This window comes from Parastagonospora nodorum, assembly GCF_000146915.1.
Source record: "Parastagonospora nodorum SN15 chromosome Unknown scaffold_7, whole genome shotgun sequence".
NCBI classification, from domain to species: domain Eukaryota; kingdom Fungi; phylum Ascomycota; class Dothideomycetes; order Pleosporales; family Phaeosphaeriaceae; genus Parastagonospora; species Parastagonospora nodorum.
Window position 1 is genome coordinate 677,993 of NW_001884555.1, and position 20,147 is coordinate 698,139.

At 50.3% G+C, this 20,147-nt stretch overlaps 16 protein-coding genes across 16 annotated transcripts; 9 read left to right on the top strand and 7 right to left on the bottom strand.

Annotated features, from left to right (window-relative positions):
- Positions 1–830: 830 nt before the first annotated feature.
- Positions 831–2,906, top strand: SNOG_05075 (hypothetical protein; the record flags this gene model as incomplete). Its single annotated transcript, XM_001795434.1, has 4 exons — positions 831–879; positions 1,058–1,193; positions 1,241–2,287; positions 2,336–2,906. The coding sequence occupies 4 exons, from the start codon at positions 831–833 to the stop codon at positions 2,904–2,906; spliced, it is 1,803 nt and encodes a 600-aa protein (XP_001795486.1).
- Positions 2,907–3,766: 860 nt separating this feature from the next.
- SNOG_05076 (hypothetical protein) lies at positions 3,767–5,328 on the top strand (the record flags this gene model as incomplete). The annotated part of the gene is made up of 2 exons (XM_001795435.1): positions 3,767–4,526; positions 4,583–5,328. 2 exons carry the CDS (start codon positions 3,767–3,769, stop codon positions 5,326–5,328), a joined length of 1,506 nt encoding a protein of 501 aa, XP_001795487.1.
- An 84-nt stretch (positions 5,329–5,412) lies between these two features.
- SNOG_05077 (hypothetical protein) lies at positions 5,413–6,446 on the bottom strand (the record flags this gene model as incomplete). The annotated part of the gene is made up of 1 exon (XM_001795436.1): positions 5,413–6,446. The coding sequence occupies one exon, from the start codon at positions 6,444–6,446 to the stop codon at positions 5,493–5,495; it is 954 nt and encodes a 317-aa protein (XP_001795488.1). The 3' UTR covers positions 5,413–5,492.
- Positions 6,447–7,669: 1,223 nt separating this feature from the next.
- Positions 7,670–8,619, top strand: SNOG_05078 (hypothetical protein; the record flags this gene model as incomplete). Its single annotated transcript, XM_001795437.1, has 3 exons — positions 7,670–8,252; positions 8,302–8,355; positions 8,549–8,619. 3 exons carry the CDS (start codon positions 7,670–7,672, stop codon positions 8,617–8,619), a joined length of 708 nt encoding a protein of 235 aa, XP_001795489.1.
- A 223-nt stretch (positions 8,620–8,842) lies between these two features.
- Positions 8,843–9,564, bottom strand: SNOG_05079 (hypothetical protein; the record flags this gene model as incomplete). Its single annotated transcript, XM_001795438.1, has 3 exons — positions 8,843–8,889; positions 8,938–9,467; positions 9,518–9,564. The coding sequence occupies 3 exons, from the start codon at positions 9,562–9,564 to the stop codon at positions 8,843–8,845; spliced, it is 624 nt and encodes a 207-aa protein (XP_001795490.1).
- A 180-nt stretch (positions 9,565–9,744) lies between these two features.
- Positions 9,745–10,284, top strand: SNOG_05080 (hypothetical protein; the record flags this gene model as incomplete). The annotated part of the gene is made up of 3 exons (XM_001795439.1): positions 9,745–9,767; positions 9,849–9,895; positions 10,070–10,284. The coding sequence occupies 3 exons, from the start codon at positions 9,745–9,747 to the stop codon at positions 10,282–10,284; spliced, it is 285 nt and encodes a 94-aa protein (XP_001795491.1).
- Positions 10,285–10,570: 286 nt separating this feature from the next.
- SNOG_05081 (hypothetical protein) lies at positions 10,571–10,946 on the bottom strand (the record flags this gene model as incomplete). The annotated part of the gene is made up of 2 exons (XM_001795440.1): positions 10,571–10,852; positions 10,911–10,946. The coding sequence occupies 2 exons, from the start codon at positions 10,944–10,946 to the stop codon at positions 10,571–10,573; spliced, it is 318 nt and encodes a 105-aa protein (XP_001795492.1).
- Positions 10,947–11,149: 203 nt separating this feature from the next.
- Positions 11,150–11,535, top strand: SNOG_05082 (hypothetical protein; the record flags this gene model as incomplete). The annotated part of the gene is made up of 2 exons (XM_001795441.1): positions 11,150–11,179; positions 11,329–11,535. The coding sequence occupies 2 exons, from the start codon at positions 11,150–11,152 to the stop codon at positions 11,533–11,535; spliced, it is 237 nt and encodes a 78-aa protein (XP_001795493.1).
- A 236-nt stretch (positions 11,536–11,771) lies between these two features.
- Positions 11,772–12,216, bottom strand: SNOG_05083 (hypothetical protein; the record flags this gene model as incomplete). Its single annotated transcript, XM_001795442.1, has 2 exons — positions 11,772–11,945; positions 12,115–12,216. 2 exons carry the CDS (start codon positions 12,214–12,216, stop codon positions 11,772–11,774), a joined length of 276 nt encoding a protein of 91 aa, XP_001795494.1.
- Positions 12,217–12,587: 371 nt separating this feature from the next.
- On the bottom strand, positions 12,588–13,400 carry SNOG_05084 (hypothetical protein; the record flags this gene model as incomplete). The annotated part of the gene is made up of 3 exons (XM_001795443.1): positions 12,588–12,892; positions 13,079–13,169; positions 13,377–13,400. The coding sequence occupies 3 exons, from the start codon at positions 13,398–13,400 to the stop codon at positions 12,588–12,590; spliced, it is 420 nt and encodes a 139-aa protein (XP_001795495.1).
- A 55-nt stretch (positions 13,401–13,455) lies between these two features.
- SNOG_05085 (hypothetical protein) lies at positions 13,456–13,845 on the top strand (the record flags this gene model as incomplete). The annotated part of the gene is made up of 2 exons (XM_001795444.1): positions 13,456–13,539; positions 13,639–13,845. 2 exons carry the CDS (start codon positions 13,456–13,458, stop codon positions 13,843–13,845), a joined length of 291 nt encoding a protein of 96 aa, XP_001795496.1.
- A 193-nt stretch (positions 13,846–14,038) lies between these two features.
- Positions 14,039–14,812, bottom strand: SNOG_05086 (hypothetical protein; the record flags this gene model as incomplete). Its single annotated transcript, XM_001795445.1, has 1 exon — positions 14,039–14,812. The coding sequence occupies one exon, from the start codon at positions 14,810–14,812 to the stop codon at positions 14,039–14,041; it is 774 nt and encodes a 257-aa protein (XP_001795497.1).
- Positions 14,813–15,328: 516 nt separating this feature from the next.
- SNOG_05087 (hypothetical protein) lies at positions 15,329–16,189 on the top strand (the record flags this gene model as incomplete). Its single annotated transcript, XM_001795446.1, has 1 exon — positions 15,329–16,189. One exon carries the CDS (start codon positions 15,329–15,331, stop codon positions 16,187–16,189), a length of 861 nt encoding a protein of 286 aa, XP_001795498.1.
- A 178-nt stretch (positions 16,190–16,367) lies between these two features.
- SNOG_05088 (hypothetical protein) lies at positions 16,368–16,967 on the bottom strand (the record flags this gene model as incomplete). Its single annotated transcript, XM_001795447.1, has 1 exon — positions 16,368–16,967. One exon carries the CDS (start codon positions 16,965–16,967, stop codon positions 16,368–16,370), a length of 600 nt encoding a protein of 199 aa, XP_001795499.1.
- Positions 16,968–17,460: 493 nt separating this feature from the next.
- Positions 17,461–17,682, top strand: SNOG_05089 (hypothetical protein; the record flags this gene model as incomplete). Its single annotated transcript, XM_001795448.1, has 2 exons — positions 17,461–17,501; positions 17,589–17,682. 2 exons carry the CDS (start codon positions 17,461–17,463, stop codon positions 17,680–17,682), a joined length of 135 nt encoding a protein of 44 aa, XP_001795500.1.
- A 651-nt stretch (positions 17,683–18,333) lies between these two features.
- On the top strand, positions 18,334–19,606 carry SNOG_05090 (hypothetical protein; the record flags this gene model as incomplete). Its single annotated transcript, XM_001795449.1, has 1 exon — positions 18,334–19,606. The coding sequence occupies one exon, from the start codon at positions 18,334–18,336 to the stop codon at positions 19,516–19,518; it is 1,185 nt and encodes a 394-aa protein (XP_001795501.1). The 3' UTR covers positions 19,519–19,606.
- Between the last annotated feature and the right edge of the window lie 541 nt (positions 19,607–20,147).

Below are 20,147 nucleotides of genomic sequence, written 5' to 3' on the forward strand. Positions count from 1 at the left end.
GATAGTCCACCGCTTGCGCAAGTGGATCGTCGAAGTACCACATTCCCGCCTCATAAAAATATATAACCACTCGTGCGCGTGCCGGTTCTCCAGGATGATAGTCCCGCGCTGACGCGAGTTGTTAATAACGGATAAGGAACAATTCATCTATTTAGCCTTGAAGACACAGCTTATCCCGTGGATAACCCGAAAGCCGAATCAGGGCGCGTGTTATGATCACCTTGAATGCTTGGAGGTCTCCAAGAGCGATCCATGCTTGGTTAATACGGCAATCGCTACCGCTGTTACACTACTTCTCAATTATTCTGATACAGCCAACAACCAGGAGTAGATCATGAGGCTCACGGAACCAGAAACCGGGCCAACAAGATGCTACAGATTACCAGGGCTACTTTTAAAGAGTCTGAAGCCCTAGCCGTATCTCATAGGATCTGGTCACTCCAAGAGTTAGTCGTGGTGTTGTGGGGAATGCAAGGAATGTTCGCGACCGCAGAAGCGAGTCCCACACCCCACAAAGCCATAGCACCGAGCACTCTTTCTCAATCTCCAGTCTCCAAATTCGAACGAATGGGTGGATGGGCTCTATGTGCCATGTCTGTGTTGTACGATTATCTCCTGATCTGCAATGCCCACGTCGGGATCGAGTACCATAACCCAAATGCCCTTGACGCTCATAGACTGGGACGATAAGGTGCCATGAGATCCTCAATATATTTCCATGAACTACACGACAGGCGTTTCTTGGTACTGCACATCCAAAAGTAAATAAAGTGTAGTACGCTCCAAGTTCTCATGTAACCAACTCAGCTGGCATCGTTACTCTTTTCACCATGAAGGCTCACAAGTTGCTACTAGGCATAGCAATTGTTGCCGGTAGCTGTGAGTGGTACCAAGGAGATTCAAGACTTCTCACTAATTGCTTAACAAGCTTATTCTCAGACGACACAGCGTTATTGTGATACCGTCACTTCAATTTGCTACTCAGGATGGATGGGGAGCAACGGCGTAACCTTTGGAGTTGCGCTGCCACAAAACAAAACCGCTCCTTTTGATACAGTATTGCAGATCATTTCTCCCAGAAAGCATGGATGGGTTGGCTTCTCGTGGGGAGGTACTATGCCATACGTTCCGCTGACTCTCGGATGGGTCAACAATGCCTCTAACACGGCCATCTACTCGTCAAGAATGGCCTTGTAAGTGGTAAAATCACGATCTATTACTAGCACTGACACTTTCAAAGCGGCCTGAGTTTACCGCAAGCGTTCGATGGAGCGGAATATTCTTACGTCAAGGGCACAGGCTACAACGAGACACACTGGACACTCAACGTACGGTGTAGAGGCTGCTCGCAATGGCGCAATGTCGACGGAGACCTCGTCTCAATCGATCCGTTAGCGCCAGCCCAAAAGTTCGCGTATGGGTTATCCAGTAAAGCACCGGCGCAACCTGCAAATAATAGATCGACGTTCAACGTTCACAGTTCATTCGGCAACTACAAGATCGACCTCAGCCAAGGCCAGAATGCAAACTTCGACAAAATTGTAGCTGCAAATCTTGTCGGTGGCGTTCCGCCATCTTCAAGCAGTGCTTCCATTCCAAGCGCAACCATCAGTATTCGACCAACGACAATAAGCACAAGCTCGGCATCATCAGCCTCTCCACAACCCATACAGACTGGTGTGCCGCTGGTATGTGCGGGTGTACCAGCACTCGCTTTCTCAGTCAATACTACGAAGGGATGGAGGGCTACCAAAATTGCAGGTGGCTTGACGCAGCCCCGAGGTCTACTCTTTGACACCGCCGGCAATTTACTCGTGGTCCAGAATGGCCTCGGAATATCAGTGCATAAGATTGGACCAGATGGATGCTTCGCAGTATCAAAGACATTGGTTACTCAACGGAATCTCAATCATGGAATCGCACTAAGCGAAGACGGTAAAACTCTGTTCGCAAGCTCAGCAACTTCTGTATTTACTTGGAGCTATGATTCAGAAACCATGATAGTATCTGAGACATCAAGAACGGTAGTATCTGGTATGGGCAGCAGAGGCCATGTTACAAGGACCCTTGCGATCCCACCAAAGCACCCCAATCTACTCATCGTCTCGCATGGCTCCGATGACAACTTCGATTATGGTTCAGCGGACATCATGACTGCCCGCTCGTGCGTCAAGGTCTTCGATATGACAAAAACGCCTGTTGACGGTTTTAATTACGTCACTGAAGGGTATCAAATGGGATACGGTCTGCGTAACGAAGTTGGTTTGGCTTTCGACGGTAATGGAATGTTAGTATACCGAAGCTTCGATTCCGCACCAAGCTAACACTTCGATAGGCTCTGGGGCGTGGAAAATTCTGCCGATGAGCTGCACCGCACCATTGGAGGCATAGCTGTCGACATACATTCTGATAATCCAGCTGACGAACTTAACTACTTGGGCGATCCGTCCACGGTAAATACGGACTGGTACGGATATCCTACGTGTTATACTGTAGCAAAACCAGAGGCCATCACCGACCGCATTTTCGCTGCAGGTGATCAATTCGTACTCGAACCTAACGCAACCTACACGGATGATACGTGCAAAACGAAGAGTGTGCCAGCGAAACTCGCACTTCCTGCACATGTAGCGCCTCTTGATGCTTCTTTCAACAAGAACTTTACAAGCATGTATATCACCTTTCATGGGTCGTGGAATCGAGTTGAGCCGACTGGATACAAAGTCGTCGAAGTTCCTTTCATCAAAGACGCAAGCGGATTTCGCCCCGTCGCCCCGCTGAACAGCACCATGGGCTGGAAAGATATCTTCTGGAATGCCAGACGTGGAACTTTGCTCAACAACTCAATGCTTCCGGCCTGTTTCAATTGCCAAAGACAAGTACGAGAGGATGTACATCACCAGTGACAGTGGTGCAGAGGGTGAGTTGATCATTCTGGGTCGGGAGTAACTCTGCAGAGCTTTTTCACATGTTGTTAGCATGATAGGAGAGGTGGCTGCGGATGTTTTGACTTTGTACATCCCGGCGACGGATTAGATCCATAGATCCCATGTACCGCAGCTTCACTGTACGTATATTTAGATAGACTAACCACCTCAGCTATTACTACAAGATAACTGTACCCCCCTTGAGAAGCTCTGAGACATGTCTCGTGATAGACAATTGTAGCAATTGCCAAGAAAGAGGACAACAAGAGCTACCTAGGTAGATCTACTGGAGGCCGACGAGCGAGCGAGAGACCCGACTTCTATACTAAGCATGCTGTCGAATTGTCTGCATATTGCTTCCACTACCCTCTATGAGCACTTTTGAAGTTCTGAAGTTTTGAAGTTCGGATCTGCCGGACAATGTCGACGGTGACTGCGCCGCTACATCATGACACAACCTTAGCGGAATGACGCGTATCAAGGCTAATTGTTTCCCAGCCCCTCCCATCGTTTGCCGAAATAGGCGGTACGCCTTGCTGCAGGGCGTATTTCGAAGGAAAATATACTCGCTCCTTTAAAGGTGTCCTTTCGTCTCCCGACCTTGCACGCCCTACGTCCGTCCACACCTCATGGAACTGCTAATCTTTAGCGTTTCATAAATTTTCTAACATCCTCAGTGATTCCTGCGACTCCAAGTTCTCAATCGTCACCCCCACATTTCAAGCGCTTGTTTCGCGCTAATCCACGTCCCAAACAAACCTGGGAACTTGTGAATCCGCATCGATAACTTTATGAGATCTTCCGCGCACAAAACACCCATTTCTCGCTTGCTCTACACGATGAGTGCTTCGGCTAATGGGTTTATGGCCCCTAACAACACCTTCGACGTACTAGTTGTTGGTGGTGGTATCTCTGGCATAAACTCCGCCTACCGCATATCCACACTCCTTCCTAACTCATCTTTCGCGATTCTCGAGGCGCGTCACGAGATTGGTGGAACATGGAGCCAATTCAACTACCCGGGCGTACGATCCGATTCCGACCTTCATACATTCGGCTTCTCCTTCAACCCATGGAAAAGCAGTAACAGTATTGCTGAGGGTCAGAACATCATGTCTTACTTGAAGTCGACAGTGCGGAAGTTCGACCTAGAAGAATACATTCGCTTTGGTCAGAAGGTTCAGGCAGCAGATTGGAGAGAAGAGGAACAGAAGTGGAGACTGGAGGTCGACGTGACTGAAGATGGCGAGACTAGGAGAGCAATTTACTGGACCAAGTGGTTGATTTGTGGCACTGGGTATTATTCCTACCAGAAGCCCGCTGATGCGCGCATTCCTGGTCTACAAGACTTTCAGGGCGAAGTTGCACATCCCCAATTCTGGCCTAAGGAGATGGAATGTAAAGACAAGAAGATCGTGGTGATTGGTTCTGGCGCAACAGCGATTACCCTCATGCCTGCACTGATCAACCAAGGAGCAGCTTCGGTCACACAGCTCCAAAGAAGTCCGAGCTACATCATGGCCGTACCACAAACGAAGCCTGGAGATGCAGGCTGGTTCCAACGACTGATACCGACGTGGTTGATGATGAAGTGGACACGTAGGTTTCCGTCCGGGCCATCTCAGAATTGTCTCGCTGACTTGTGTTGTTTACAGGTTTCGTACACGTCCTCATGCCAGTATTATTCTACCAATTCTGTATCCGCTTCCCGACTCGCGCATCGAATATGCTCCGTTCAGAAGCCAGGAAACAACTGCCAGATGACTTCCCCGTGGACCCGAACCTCAAACCTGGCTATAACCCCTGGCAACAACGTCTTTGCTACTGTCCTGATGGCGACTACTTCAAGTGCTTCGAGAGCGGCCGTGCGAAAATCGTCACTGATACAATCAAACACATCACCAAGACTGGCATCGAATTGGATTCTGGTGAGACGCTAGATGCCGACATCATCATCACGGCGACTGGCTTGCGCATGCAACTGTTCGGCGCCATGGACATCTCCATCAATGGAAAACCAATCGATTTGTCAAATCAGTACTTTTGGCGCTTCGCTATGCTCACCTCGGTCCCCAACTTCGGCAACATCATGGGCTACTGGAACCATTCGTGGACTCTGGGTAGCGATATTTCCGTCAAGTTGTTCATCCGGATCATCAAGAATATGAACCAGAGCGGGTATACTAATGTTATCCCGGAGATGAGTGAGAAGGATGCGGCGAGGCCAGACGCTTTGGCTAGTCCGTTGTCTAGCACATATGTAAAGGAAGCGAGCGTCTGGCTCCCCAAGTGCAAGGACGGGGGCCCCTGGTCTCCGCGACCGAACTACTTCTTCGACCGCTGGAGAGCGGAGCGTGCTGATTTGAATGATGGACTTAAGTATCGGACAGTGAGCACTTAAATACCGGCTGAGCCGTTGAAGGGAAATAGAGTGTGTGTCAACGAATTGGACATGGGAACAATGTGGCGCGCATGTATGTGATGGTTCGATTATGCAGGTATCATCCCGCAATACCCAATAAATTCATAAAATATGTACAAAGAATCCTTCCATCCTTCCTAAGCTTAGTTCTGCACGAACCTCGCCACTCTGCTCATCTCCCAGCTACGCTTCACCGCCTTGCCCATCGCAGCGACGCTGGCCGCATAGTCGCTGACACCGTTCTTCGGGTCCGCGTCCTTGGGCGTGCAGTTCTTCTTCTGCGCCTTGCCAGTTACAAGGGCGAACTTTTGCTTCTCCTTGGTTGTGGCAATCATATTAGTAGCCGACTCAGGAGTCCAGCCGTTGATGAAGTCACCGTGGCTGCACCAAGCCGGTCCGCAGGCTAGCTTGACGGGTGCAGTACCGGTCCAGCCCTTAGGCAGGGCTTTGCGCAAGTCGTAGCGAATAGAGAAGCGCAGCTGAGGCATGGATTTCATTCCAGCCGGGCATGCACCGCCGCGACGGTCTTTGTAGCCCGTCTCGAGAGTCTTCTCGTTTACGCATTGGGGGAAGTAGAGGAGTTGTTGGAGGTGGCTGCTGCAGCCTTTGCTGGGGAAACCATTGACATCCAGTGGGCTGGCTGGATCGTTTTCGCAGAACCATTCAGACTGTGCAGATGCGATCATCTTGTCCTTGGTCATGGCTGAAGCATCGCCAGCAACCATTTGCAAGTCTTGTGGGATGGCTACTTCCGCTGGTGTTTCGCCAAGATTGTAGTATGCGCTGAACCGTGCCACAGGGACTGGGGCGTATGTCTTCCCTCCATCTGCAGTGGATAAGACTGTCGGTACCCAATACACACTCAGGTCATTGGCGTTATCCGCAGCTGTGCAGCCACTTTGTAGGACAGCCGATTTGTTGGTCGACGCGGTGACGGCGTCGGAGCCGTAGAACGAGTGCAAATGAGATTTGGTGAAAGAGCCCGGAAAGACGATTGGGTCAATGTTCTTCTGCATAAACGGCGATGCAACATTGACCTGAGTGTAGGCGGAGGCCAGGGAAGCAAGCAAGCTTGCGGAAAGGATGAAAGAGTTCATTGTGGAAAGAGACATCCTGTGTCTGTAGCGAATGGAATGATCAAGAAGTTTGATACAAAAAAGGAAGGTAGTGTTTGGAAACGAACGAACGACCGGATGAAGCGTGTTGACAAGCTGATCACTCAAGCCTGAGGCTCTCGATATATACTTCCAACGGGCGCTAATGGCGTTGTCATGCTGCAATCCTTTCTTTTGCATCACAGTTTCACGCCCATGCTGCCTTAACTCAGTCAAGCATATCCGCCGCGTACCCGCTCCGTCGTGCCAAAAACGGCATTGACGCTTTGCCTGAATCTGGGTGGCGGAGGATGAAACAATAGTCGTGATTGGAGGGAAAGGAGGTTTCGAAACGTTAGTTCCCGAGATGACAGTTTCGAAACATGGACAGCCCACACCGACCCTACCGAGCCGTTGAACGGATTTGGCTGCATCGTCGCTTGCATTTTCGGGATGTGCACCGGAGAATTGGTGGGACGAGACGCATGGATAAGGAAGTACGCGGAAAGACTGGTTGCGATACTCCGGTCGTTAGTGCGCCCAAAAGGGCAAGGTTCCGCATTGTTTCTCTTTAACACTCCTTTCGACTGTTTACTCTTCTTATGCCGCTATGCAAAGTTAATGTTGCATTTTACGGCTGGTTTGAAAGGCAATTTGGAGACCCAGTCTCTGTTAACGGTCAACCTAGTTGCAATCAGCAATTAACGTCTCATCCGATTACGATGATCACGTTCGGCAAAGTTGCACCGCTATACTTCGTCACTGCTCTCTCACTTACATCTTGCTCCTTCTCTCATACATCAATGTATTTTTCTTGCTCCCATATCACCAACTCGTGCGTTTGTCTGCACAGATGCTCTGCATGAACGACACCCGACACCTGCACGTCGAAACTTTACGCTACTTTCATCAATCTTCTAATTTCACCTCATTGTTTTCTGTTCCCGGAGTCAGGAGCGCAGTGCTCCAATCATTCTCAGCCTGACGCGCCCAAAACTCATGTCTGAAAATGGGGACATACTGCGCCGAGCAAGAGTAGTAGATAAAATAGCGAGTGCTCGCTCCGGAAACGGGAAGACGTCATGCATATACGACTAAATTTCGGACTCGAAGTGAATGTAAGATCACGTTGACGCTAGCAGGCTTGGCGAGCAAGAGTATCAACACACTCCGATTGCGCGAACTCAAATTGTATCCTCGCTGAGAAAAACTGCAACCTCGCGGAAATGGATCTGGTCCAATGGACAAGTATAAGGGACAACAACGAGTTCATAGCCATCATACCCGACGGCGATCTCGTTATCACTCTCAACAACTCGGAAGAATGCCAACATGCGAGTGGGGCACGATTCCTCGTTTCTTCTCGCCAACTTCGATCCGTATCTTCCTACTTCGAGGACTTGTTTACACCGGAACTTAGCGCAGAAATTTGTATTGGTGATGATGGACGTTATCATCACAAGGTCCTGGACTTTTCGTTAGCAGCCATGAGCCTCGTCATGAACATCGCGCACCTCCAGACACATATGGTTCCCCGGAATGTCACGCTCGAAACGTTTATCAGCATCATAACATGCTGTAATGATCTCAGCGTGGACATTGAGCTCCAGCCCTACAACAACATTTGGGCGCCGCAGCTAAACAAGCTCGTACGTTCATATCAGTACGGACTGGAGGGCATGAGATGGTTGCTATTTGCATACCTGTGCGACGATTGGTACATGTTCAGAACCTCGGCCGTTGCCATGATGACCAAATCGCCATTGGAAATCGACTTCCATGGTCTTCCTTTCCTTCCGGACACGAAGGGTACGCAAACCATTCACCTTCTGTGTGATTCATAGCTAATAAGATATAGAAAAGCTCAACGAACAACGATCCAAAGCAATTAGAGCACTGTTGAAGGACACCCGTATGTTAATGACCCAATTGACGGCGGGCCTTGAGGGATGCTCCGAATTTTGTAACGCCTTGATGCTCGGTTCTCTGTCGCGAGGTCTTCAGCGTGCGGGTATACTCCATCGCGTGCTTCATCACAGTGATGCGCCCGAGGGTGTTTCTTACGAGCGACTGACGGAGCTAATCGAGTACATTGATGTTCCCAGAATGTCTGACGAAGCGGCGCCATATGTTTGCGAGTCTTGCAGACTGGTCTATCTGCTTGACCCGATCATAGTTAAGGCCCAGAATCGCCTAGTAATAAAGCGCAAGGACTTTGGATGGGAAGCTTAGGCCTGCTAAGCAAAGATGAGGGTCGTGGGATGACTGGCCGCTAAGAGGAACGTGGAGTAGTAGCATGGATTGTACCAATCCATAGCCACAACTTCTATCGAATAGGCTTGGTGATCGTTTTGACACTCAATACAGTACTCGCACGCAAAATGGCACAGAATTGGTCGTTAAAGTGTGTCCTGGTATAGCCGTATCTCGTGTATTAATGGCCATGCTTGTCTTTATGTAGTGTTTACGTACAGCAACGACTACGCGGACATACAATTGATGTACACTTCCAAGTCTGCTTTGCCAAACCCGATCCGCAAGTTCTTTGGAACCTCTCTAACCATATACATAGTCTGCATCTTCTCAGTTGCATCGAACTCAACCCGCCGTACAGCTCGTAATGATCGCCTAGCATACCAGAACAACGACGGATTATGTAGTGATTCTTCAGCCATTCCCCACCTCACCATATCCAAAACCTCATTCTGCTTGATCCGTATCGACTCGATCAAGGAGATCTCTCTCCATGCCAGCTCTCGCGTGGCATCGTGCCCGTTGCTGAACCCGGTTAGGTCGAATGTGTAGCTGTTGTAGAAGATCGAGTACGTCTCAGCGCGGAGTTGGCGGCAAACACAGCGGAGGCCAAATGCATTCTTAGAGAAGCGGGTGCGCGGGTTGCCTTTGAATCTGAACTTCTTGGGCAGGATGAAGGCGACCCCACCTGTAAGTGCGTATCTGTAGATTTGGTTGCGCAGTTCGGCGGGGAGGCGGAGCATTGGCGAGTTGCGCGCGTTGGTCTCAGTGCTGGCTCATAGTTAATATAAGGATATCATGCATGTCCGTGATCTACTTACATTTCATCGCGCTCATCCAGATCACACGCATAAGTAAGTCCGGTCATAGCGTCCCCCATTACGCGTGTGATGATTTGTGTTTCGCGAATTGACGTGAGCGTACTCAGTTGTGTTGAAAGTAGCTGCGGTACGAGCTTGGTGTTGAATCGACCAAGTAAAGAGGTGCAGGGTAGCCCGGTGGGGCAGTAGAATGCACTTTGCTTTCAACTAGTCATATAGTGAATTCAATGTTTGGTGTGGGTCGCCGTTGGTGGGCCTTGCTAACCGTGTTCTCTGGATTCTTTTGAAATTCTACTTGCTTGCCTGTTGGATCGCAACTCTATATCCCGAGGTCTGGAACTCCCATTTCCGAGTTGAAGCCACTTTGGTACCATCCCTGTATTTCGATTAGACGAAGCTGGTCTCAGGCGTACAACTGATGATCTGCACGTCCAACGGGTGCGACATCCTCGCCCTTATCTGTCACACTTCCCTCTCGGAGGCGAGAACAAAATTTGATATCTCCCACTTATGTCTACGTCTGTAATTGCACACACTGGTATGTATATCAAGCTTCGGAATTGGTTCTTCACGACTATCATCTAGTTCTCTTCGTTGATGAGCGCTGTGTCAAAGAAGATTCAATGTCTCTGGAAGTGATTAGCTTAGAACCCCTGGCTGAATTACGAGCCAAGTACCTCAGTATGAACCAATACCTCCAGATCCGATACGCCAAAGCAATACCGGAGACTCTCAACGAGCGGCGACGGCTGAATCAGGTAGGGTAGTACTGACATAGAGTCGCGACTGCGCTTGTCGCGCGAAGGCTTATCATTTTCCATGGCTTAGAAACTGAGCCCGATAGTCGATAGTTTCAAAGCCGGTGGATGGTAGCAGTTCTTGGTGGAAGGGAGTTGAAGGGAGGCAAACAAGCAGGTTATGTGCGGCTAGCTCCAATCCCGCCATGCCCGCTTTCACCTTCGCCTTTACCACCATCATCTCGGTGTGCAAAGCTCATGCTTATTTACAAGGTGACCTAGCCCAGTGTAGGCCTTTGGGATATGACCGATGGGCCTAGCAATCGTTGTGGTGAGCTTTTGAGGCCATGATCATCAATTCACCTTTACGAGGCTGGTCGAAAAGCTGATTACGATGACGGCGTACGAGACTTGGATGATAGCAAAGCGTTGCTGCCCAGTAGGTGAAAGAGACGCGCGAGGTTCGATCTTCGGAACGATCGGGACCTCCGCTGGAGCCGACGGAAGCCCTGCATGCAGGAGCGTTCAGCTGTTTCCCTTGCATCTCCAAACTATCTCGACTCTGCTTCTCAGCAATGCGACTCAAAAGATATCTTCTCTAAATTGTAGTCGCACCTTGCTCGCACCTTGCGAAAGGATGTCCCCTGTTGCCGTACCGGCGGTGAGGCGCCAGCGCATCCCAGCCTCGCCATTTCTGCCCTGATTCGTGAATCTCGAGTCCCACCAGCCACCTCATCGGCAGCGTGCTTTAGCTGCTGCGGACTTCAGATCTAGCATTCTTTGTTTGCTTTGCGCACGTTTTAGACACCACCATGCATTATACGAATCTGCTGTCCTTGCCCTCTTCGACTGTCCTTTTGTTGCTATGCGCGACAGCATCTTGTGCCGAGCCACAATGGCCGCACAATGTTCCGAAACATCTGAAGTACTTTCCAGAGGACGAGATACACGTGAAAAGGGGGATAGATATTACAGAGAGACTAAAGCATGAAAGACCTGTTGGAGTGAAGAAAATGAGCGTGGACGAGGGGGAGATGTTCATGTTGGACAACTGGATATTTGCATCCGACCTAGAAAGGAGGTCCGATCTCAGTACATATGGAAACGATACATGCGAACCACGATCGCCTTTACGCCCACTTGCCGAAGACGACTTCTTCTCTCGAATGCGAATACGAGCAGCGCTGGCAAAAAGGCAATTCGCATGTCCTTCAGGAACGAACAGCTGCTCCACAATCGGCGCGCCAGACGTTTGCTGCGATAATGGAAGTACTTGCATAAGTGTGAGCAACAGTCCAGGGGTCGGGTCGGTTGGATGTTGTCCTCAGGGACAAAAATGTGCAGGGAGCATAAGCTGCGACACAAGCAACGGGTTCTCTTCATGTCCGGATGCACCAAATGGAGGGTGCTGCTTGCCTGGCTTCAGGTGTGAAGGCATAGGCTGTAAGTTTAAACCACGTTAGCTGGAGGAATAAGAGACTAACTCTACCAGGCGCTGCAGTAGGCACTTCGGTCACTTATGTCGAACCCTCCTCTTCTCCGCCGCCTCCACCGCCATCTTCCACCGCAGTAATCATTGTACCGACAACGACGTCTACAACTCCTACGCCCACGCCTACACCTTCTTCAACATCCGCATACACCTGTTCGACCGGATACTTCTCTTGCGCAGCTAGCCTAGGCGGGGGCTGCTGTCAAGACGGCAGAACATGTGCTTCTGGCGCTTCGTGTCTCGGCGATACTCCAAGTAGCACTCAGGCGCCGTTAGCACCAATAAGGCCCACGAGCGGCTCAGCCACAGCATCTGCGTCTCAATCGGACAATGTTTGTCCGAATGGCTTCTATGTTTGCAGTGCTTACTACCCATCTGGTTGCTGCAGAGTTGGTCGCGATTGCCAAACCACTGGGAAGCTGTGCACTACCACCCAGCTCGACCATCATAAACACAAATGGCGTAGTCATTGTTGCTCCTACTGGCGCAAGCGTGGCTACGACGGCAGCACCACAAGGGGGCTCGTGTCCGAGTGCTTGGTACAGCTGTGCTGCGAATCGCGGTGGAAACTGCTGCCCGAATGGCTATGAGTGTGGCGAGCAATGCACAGCAACTGCGTCTGGACAGTCTAATGTATCACAGAAAGTCGCGCCGTCTTCCGCTTCCTTTGTGTCTGCCATATCGATTTGGAGCATGGCTATAGCCTCGTTTGCAGCTGGAGTTGCTATGATTGTTCTATGAAACTACGATAATGAAGTCTGACGACATTTTGAAAGATCTTGAGAACATCAACCAGGAACGCTTTTCAATACATGCGATTTCTTCTTCCTACAGAGCCCATTCATTTACGTCCTTCAGCTATGCGCGTAGAACGTCTGGGGATAACATCCAGTGTGTCTGCCTCTTCCTCCGCGGAACGCAGGCCGTCATCAGCAGGTGCCTTGTAGATGTGCGCGTCTTCTTCAACAGGCACCTTTTTGACGCGAATGTCGTGTTCCGCACGCTCTGGTCTGCCATGCATATTTTCATCGACAGGCTCCTCTTTGACCTGGACGTCTTCCTCAATAAGCTCCTTCTTGATCCGAATGTCAGCTTCAGGGGGGTTCACTCCGGCTTGCAGGTTCTCATCGACGAACTTCTTTTTGGCTTGGAGATGTTGCTAATCGTGATCCTCAATGTCTTCCTCTTTCTTGATGATGCTGGAAGCATCTTTTTTTGCTTTCATAAGTTGCTTGCTTCGTCCGGTCCGTGGCTGGAGATCGAGAGTCTTCAGGACGTCTAGCAGAACACTGTTAGTGTCGTTGTGTCAGAAAACGGGCCTGCGGTTCATACCCAGAGACCGATACTTGAAACATACCTCCACAAACGGGCGGCTTTGCTTGCCATCGAGGTAGTCGAAGTACATCCTCTCCCCGTTGTTGTGCTGTGGTGCCGGACGTGGTGAGACTAAACTGCTGTTGAATTAGCACAGATGGCGCAACTCGGCTTCGTCAAGGAATTCGAGCCTCGTCAAATGGGATAATGAGGCTCCTTTCAGGACCTTTTTCGGCAACGTATCATGGACAGGTAGGGCGAGGAAATTTTGCTCGGGTGGTGCCGGGCGAAAGTTGGTTACTTCGTAGAATCTCACCAAAATGCTTCCGGCCTTTTCCATGCTTATGTTTGTGTCCTCGTTGCGCAAGTCGCTTTCTTTGAAGCTATTAGTGGAAATGCAACCGGAAAAGGACGGCGACTGGGCTTACTTCAAGGAGCTGGCTGAAGCGGAACGGTTGAATCAAATTCCTACCATCAATGTAAGCTGTAGATCCGCTCAAGTCGCAACGCCAGGTTGTGCCAAAGAAATCCTGTGCACGCCTAACTTCTTGATGCATAAAAGCACCATCGATATGCAGTGTAGCAAGGACGCCGCCGTGAGCAAAGTGATGGTCATAAGTCACCTTGAAGCAAATGCCATACAGGGCACCAGATTCCGCCTCGACGTAGCGTGTCAGAGAATTGCCTTTGTCCTGTTCATTAACGTTGCGATATTCTTGAAGTGTTCTCCCGCTGCAAAGGACTTGGACCTGAAGGCCAGGACAGTCTGGAAGGAATACCATTGACAGTTCCGTTTTGTCAAAGGAAAGTTGAGTGCAGCACAACGAACCTTGCGGGTGACCCTTATATAGAGGCACAAGAGCGCCCAAGCAGGCAGTTGTTCCTCAAAACGCTCGATATTCGCAAACAATATCCGTCATCATACCCCAGAAGTGTACAGCTGACAAGATCATACCTCACCCTCACAGGATCACATCTCTATGCCGCCACTCTGAACTTCTCATCCAGCTCCCCCTCTCTCGTCCAAATATTCATGCCCATCTTGCTCCCTCTCTGCACCGGCAATCCCGCATGCACCGTTTTCCTATCCCCAACCAACCCCTTCCCTCCATCCTTCATATTCCGCCAAAACACCGCATTCCCCTGCACCGGTCTAAACACAACCCCATCCTTCATTTCCGCATCGCAATTGACATATGCGCACCACCGCTCATCTTCGGGCGCATCAAGGAGAGGAAATTGCGTCCCGCCGCCAACGATATCATCAGATGCATGAACATAGACGAAGAACGAAGACTGTCGGTTTCCGCCATACTCGGCAGTGGCTTGGGCGGGAGATGTGAACCAGTCTGTGTGCGAGTGGTATTCTTGTGACTCGCCGTATTTTACCAATTGGAGTGGTTCAAGGCTTTCGCGCTTGGTATCGAAGCCTTGGAACTCTAGGGCGCGTTGTTCGATGCAGCGGACCACTTCATCGCTTTCTAGCGATGTTGATTGGGACTTGCGTGTGCTGGCGAGATGTTGTTGGCCGCTACTGTCGGCGATTTGAGAGGAGGTGAATTTTCCGGCGGAGACGGTTTGGAGATGTTCAGACTCTTCAGGCGTGATGAAGTTGGGTATGTAAATTACGAGCGGGTCAGTGGAGAAAACATGGGTTTTGTAGAGATGTTCTGGACATGATGAATTATTTTTTGACGTCATTGCTGAAGCTAGTACTGCCAGGGTCGTGATGGAGAGCGTATATGCGAACATGGTGGTGGCTGTTGAGGACTAAATTCGCGAGAGTCGAATCGCTGAAGTACTGTGCAAAACAGGTTCAATATAATTGAATGCGCGTCGCAATTCGACATAAGCCTTGTCAAGTTCTGTAGGCGAATTTGTTAGATCTGGGCGCAGGGTGATAAATCTGAAACATGGCGAGTTCGACAACAGTTAGGACACGTGCACATCGTACCTGATCTTCATCGAAGAACACGATATATTTCCGCGAACAAGCCGAGATTTATATCGTCCATTAAGAGTTTCCTCCTTCCCGTATCTCTCCAATTCTCGAAATTCAAAATGCGTACCACTACACTATTAGGCTGCTTGCCAGCCCTATCATTGGCAAAACTCATCGAATATCCCTCCGAATTCCAATTCAACGACCTTCTCAAAGAACATGAGAGAGTATTCGTATCGTTTACATCAACAGCATTGGATTCAATCGCTCCGCTGAACGACATATTCACAAAGGCCGCCGAAGATGTCTCAACACCGTTCATAAGCATGGATTGCCACATCGGGATATCACCATGTCAGAAATATGATGTAAATTCGTTTCCTACCTTCCGTCTCTTGGAGCGCAAGAAAGATGATGAGAAGATGGAAGAGACGCGATACAGAGGTCCAAGAACTGTGAAGGCACTGATGTCTTTTGTCAGAAAGCACGAGTTGCCAGTCTTGTCGAAACTCGGCCCTGAAGATAAGGATTTCCGGCGCATCGATGACGTCGTCTTCGTCGCCTTTCTGGACCCATCAGATACGGAAAATCTCGAAACCTACCAAGCTGTCGCGCAGAAAAATCATCTAGACTTCGTGTTTGGCTATTCGACTGATTCAGCCATTGCGGAGAAGGAAAGCGTGAAAGTTCCATCAATCATGTGTTACCGGAACAACGACAATGACAACTTATCGCTCGATGGACCATTCACGCAGGAGAACATCGAAGCCTTCCTCCTCACTGCCAGGAAAAGCGTCATCAAAGACTTCAGCGAGAAAGAATTGTCAACATTCATGCAGCGCGACAAACTCACCGTATACATCTTCACGCACACCACCGACACTGTGTCCATCCGCCGCGAACTCACCCCAACTGCCAAGAAGTTGCAAAGCCACGTCACCTTCGCCGTCGTCGACTTGGCCCAATATCCTGACATGCCAGCGAACTTCGGAACAGAGATGGTTGGCGAGCAGGCATTGGTCGTACATGCGCCGATGAATGATCAGATCTTCAAGTATGCGCAGGGCAAGAAGATTGAAGGCGCCGCAATCGAGGATATGTTGATGACGATTTTGCGGGGGAAGGCGAGTGCGGGACAGACGTTTGGAGACGCAGCGGAGGATGAAGATGGGCATGATGAGCTGTAATGCTATTTTCTTTTGTCGAAAGACGTTGACAGCCGGCTTCCGCAAGACTCCTGCATTGGCAAAAAGTAAGATCCGAGTCTAGCATCCTTGTTCTGTATAATCCAACCGAGGCTTGCTCAAGTGCCCTTATGTTCGATGCATTAGATATCCCTTTTACGAATGGAAGATGCCATGTTTGTTACACATCCTTCCGCTCAAGATTCTTAGCATGATGCAGCAGTATCTGTCCGACAATGCCTGCAGTCTCGAGGCCGCCGCGATCCCGCAACCTCTTCGAGAAGCCGACATCGTCTTCTACGTTCTGCCATCCAGTCAAGAAGACTGCCTCAGCTTTCGGCGATGCTGTGTCGCAGCGCCAATTGTGAACAATCTTGAACGAGGTGTTGCCCTGGAGCTGTTGCACATATCCCTCAATAGCCTGTTCGAATACGAGCACGCCATTCCCGTTCAAGACCAGTCTTTCAATAGCTAAGACTGGAGCATCTAGCGGCAATGATTCCATTCCGTCTACTTCGATGTGGACTGTCCATTCGAAGTCAAGCATGTCCTCCTGAGGTCCCAAAACTTCGTCTCGCGCTGGAGAAGCGAGGAAGTCAAGATGTTGATTCACATCTCGCCATATGCCCAGAATATACAGCTTCGTGGAGTCTTCGGTGCATGTATAGAATTGAGACTTGGTCTGCAATTGTTCTCGCACCGCTGAGAGGTTTTGGAGCAGTGAAGGGTTGTTGGCGGGAACACTCTTCAGACGAAGCTGAGTAATCTCTAAGACAGGCATACTGACATGTGTCAAATACTTATGGTGCTGGGTCGGTAAACTAGGGACTTGGTTGTTGTTAGACCTGTGTGCGGAATGAGTGAAGGATGACACGCAGTCGCGCCTTGGCAGCCCACCCCACGTGCGCTCGTCCCAATCAAGGAGTGAATTTGCATCACGAAAGGATGCTAAGGCCTCAAGGTCTTTCGATCACATTCTCAGTCCCCTAGATAAAGACTGTCCTTTCTACTTAGGCCGTGAATGAGCCCGATACACTCTGCGAAGACTTGCCAATTGTTGGTGTGCGAGTCATGCCCCGCCAATGAAAGTCTGGCGCTACTCGGTTGTCTATTTTATGGCGACTTGCATGTCCACTTCTCTAGTCTACGATGAGCATATTATCGCGTTCTAACGCTTATAGGACAACGACCCGTTCCATATATGACAGAAGCGTCAACGGAACTAAACTGAGCCGCAGCACGGACGCGTGATTGACCTTCCCTAAGAAGCCAAAATGGAAGGACTGTCACAGAAACATCCAAAGTACTTGCGACTGTACGTGAGATCGTTACCAATCCTCTCTGGATTCGCTACGCTCTTGAAAGAGCTGCGTAGATTGAATACGGTAGACGACCACTTCAGATCTGCAGCGGCACGATCACCAAATGCACCATGCCCTCAGCACGCCTGTATCCTAATGCACGCATCTCGACCTCAGCCTCAGGTCGCGCGCTAAATATGACGCTAGAAGCCCCCTTCGAATCTTCCACACATTACACATGCATAACCTGCTGCAAGGCGAGATTCGCACCCTACTCAAGTGCAATATACACCACACCAGCCGAGACCGCTGCGCCAATAAAAACGCGTCGTGCATCTGCAGAACCACAGGTCTGGGGAATGTGTTCTGGGGTAGGGATCCGGGTAAACTGCACGATTAGATTACGACAAGCAGGACTTACCCGGCATATGTGCTCTTGGCTAATCTCACTTCGCATGGCACTTTATTTTGTCGAGGCGAACTTGCGTTTGATGTGGAATGGTAGAGGAACTATTTTGTCGGTTGCTTATGGGACGCAGCGGACTGCGCCGCGATATGGGGAAAGCTGCGTGCGGAGGACCCTTGCTGCTTGACTACTGTGGTGGGATTGGCCGAGAATGGCGGGCCGACGGTACCGTTCGTGGACAGGAGATGAGGATGGACGATGGGTCCGCGGGAAGAAGATGGATCCAAGCAGGCCTTGGAAGTAAAGCACATGATTGCGTGAGTTCTTTCGAGTTGCAGGGTAAAGGGCTAGGGGTTGAGTACTTAAGGTGTTGGGGTACCTGGATGTTTGTTTCAGACAGTTCAGCATCGCTCGTGCCATTCTCTTCAAGATACTCCAACATGGTCCAACTCACTCAATTCGTTCTGGCGACTGCCGCCCTTGCTGGCGCTGTATCGGCTCATCCCCCAAAGCAATCCGCTGCACCAAAACCGCCGGTGCAGATGCCAGTGCCTAGCAACAAGACCTCCAACCCGTGGCCTGGAAAGGATCGTTACGTTGTGCAGTCTTACAGCAAGAAGCTCGATCAGACTATTGCTTCTTTCAAGGCGCAGAACGACACACTCAATGCCGCAAAGACGCGTACCGTTCAGAAAAGCATATCGACATTCCACTGGGTGACAACTCGGGCCCTTGTCTCCACCATCTACGATGTCATCAAGGAGGCCCGCTCCCAGCGCAAGGGAAACAAGCGCGTCATCGTCGGTCTCGTCCTATACAACCTCCCCGACAGAGATTGCTCTGCTGGTGAATCAGCCGGAGAATTGAGCATCGCCAAGAACGGCCTTGAGATCTACAAAAAAGAGTTTGTCGACGCGTACGCCAAAGCCGTCTCTTCAGCCCCTGATCTCGACTTCGCCATCGTTCTGGAGCCCGACTCCCTTGGCAACGCCATCACCAATCAAGGCGTTCCCTTCTGCGCGACCGCCACGCCCGTCTACGAGCAAGGTATCGCCTACGCCATTGCCAAGCTGCAATTCCCAAATGTGAGCCTGTACCTGGACGCCGCTCACGGAGGTTGGCTCGGTTGGGCAGACAACCTGAAGCCGACTGCACAGATCTTCGCGAAGGTCGTCGAGATGGCGAAGAAGATCAACCCATTGGCCAAAATTAGGGGTTACTCAACCAACGTATCCAACTACAACGCTGCCAACGCTGTCGTGCGCGAGAACTACACTGAATACTCTCCTTCGTGGGACGAGTCACACTACGCCACTTCCCTCGGAGCCTATCTCGAGGCTGAAGGTATGCCTTCAAACTTCATCATCGATCAAGGCCGTGTAGCGCAGCCAGGCGCGAGGGCTGAGTGGGGCGAGTGGTGCAATGTCGAGCCCTCAGGTTTCGGACCAGTACCAGGAACCAAGACAAACAACACGCACATTGACAGCATTGTGTGGATCAAGCCCGGTGGCGAGAGTGATGGAGCGTGTGGTCTTGAGGGAGCACCAGCGGCAGGTGCGTGGTTCGACGCGTATGTGCAGATGTTGGTGAAGAATGCGGATGCAAGCTTGACACCGACGTACTAAGCGGGTGAGAAGCGAGAATTGAGAATCTAGATTGGTGGTACTCGCCTTACTCAAGTGATAGAGTTTAGTTGTATATATTCTGTTTTCTTCTTGACCTCTCCGACGCTTCGAACCCAATGCGTGTGTCTGGCACAAGCTGCTATGCCGGCGGTTGCGAAGTTGCCAATGCTCAGAAAGGCTATCTTCTGCTCCCTCTCCGAAGTTTTTTTTTGTGTTATGGTCGTCGTCAGTGCATCCTTCATGGAGTGTGAGATGCGCAAAATCTTGTGAAGCTTTCGAGAGTCCTGCAGCCCAGATTAATGGTACTGAAATGTTGCCCATAATGCTTTTCGTTTGCACTGGCAGGTGCAGACAACACCGGTGAGTTAGCGTCGATCCATCTGGCATGATATACCAAGCGTGATAATACAGTGGTAGACCAGGTCGAACTCCACGACTTTTAGCATTTGCCAAGACGTCTTGGTTATCGTGGCTGTACTGTTTAAGCTCGATAGCGGCACGTTGACGAAGATCGATGTGTGGACCGGATAAAGGCCGGTAAGAGTCGATCAGCCGTAGTTGGGACGTCTTTGTAATGGTGGTATGCTATGATCTGCTTCTAGGAAGATCTGGAGATCTGGAGATCTTCA